This window comes from Solanum tuberosum, unplaced genomic scaffold (assembly GCF_000226075.1).
Source record: "Solanum tuberosum cultivar DM 1-3 516 R44 unplaced genomic scaffold, SolTub_3.0 scf00163, whole genome shotgun sequence".
In the NCBI taxonomy this organism is placed as follows: Eukaryota; Viridiplantae; Streptophyta; class Magnoliopsida; order Solanales; family Solanaceae; genus Solanum; species Solanum tuberosum.
Genome location: NW_006239087.1, coordinates 648,873 through 649,452, shown reverse-complemented (window position 1 = coordinate 649,452; position 580 = coordinate 648,873). Strand labels below are relative to the sequence as shown.

Here is a 580-nt window from a genome sequence, read left to right as displayed (position 1 = left end):
CTGCCTACGCTGTCTCTTTTGAGCTTTCTCCTCTTCAGTGCTATGAGAACGGTGTCGCTTGCCTTTGGCATGTGTAGGCGCAAGCCCCTCCTCGGCGGTCCTACTAAATAAAGCATCCAGCACTGTATCATCAGCCAGTGCAGTAGGTGTAACCTGAGGCTCAACTGAAGGGGCGGCAAGAATGGCATCAACATCGGTCCGGAGACTGGCTAATTCAGCCTGTAAAGCAGATAGATCTATGGCCGGGGCTGATCGCTCGAGTATGCACAATTCAAAGGCATCAAGACGCTTATTAACAGTCTGGACCTTCTGGTCCATCATCCCTTCCATCCTTCGCTCCATTCTAGCCTCGGACTCGGTTATCGACTTTTGCATCCACGGCTGGATGTGATGCAGCAGTGTGGCGATCTGAGCCTCTAATTTCTGTACTCTGGCCAATGGGACAACAGTAGCTCCTAACTGTGGTGCTGACCGGGAAGAGCTAGGATCCATACTAGCTGCCTGAGCAGAGGAGGCCGGAACAATATCGGTATGATCTGGTATACTGGGATCACCGCCCTGTGCCTGCCCCACTGTGTCT

At 52.8% G+C, this 580-nt stretch overlaps 1 protein-coding gene across 1 annotated transcript in view; it reads right to left on the bottom strand.

The window, feature by feature from the left end:
- Positions 1–580, bottom strand: part of LOC107061728 (uncharacterized) — a 17,322-nt gene that overhangs the window by 5,850 nt on the left and 10,892 nt on the right. The window contains exons 3-4 of the mRNA XM_015311500.1: positions 448–578; positions 9–219 (exon numbers count right to left, since the gene is read on the bottom strand). Coding sequence (XP_015166986.1) covers positions 9–219; positions 448–578 — 342 coding nt within the window. The remainder of the gene's footprint in view (positions 1–8; positions 220–447; positions 579–580) is intronic.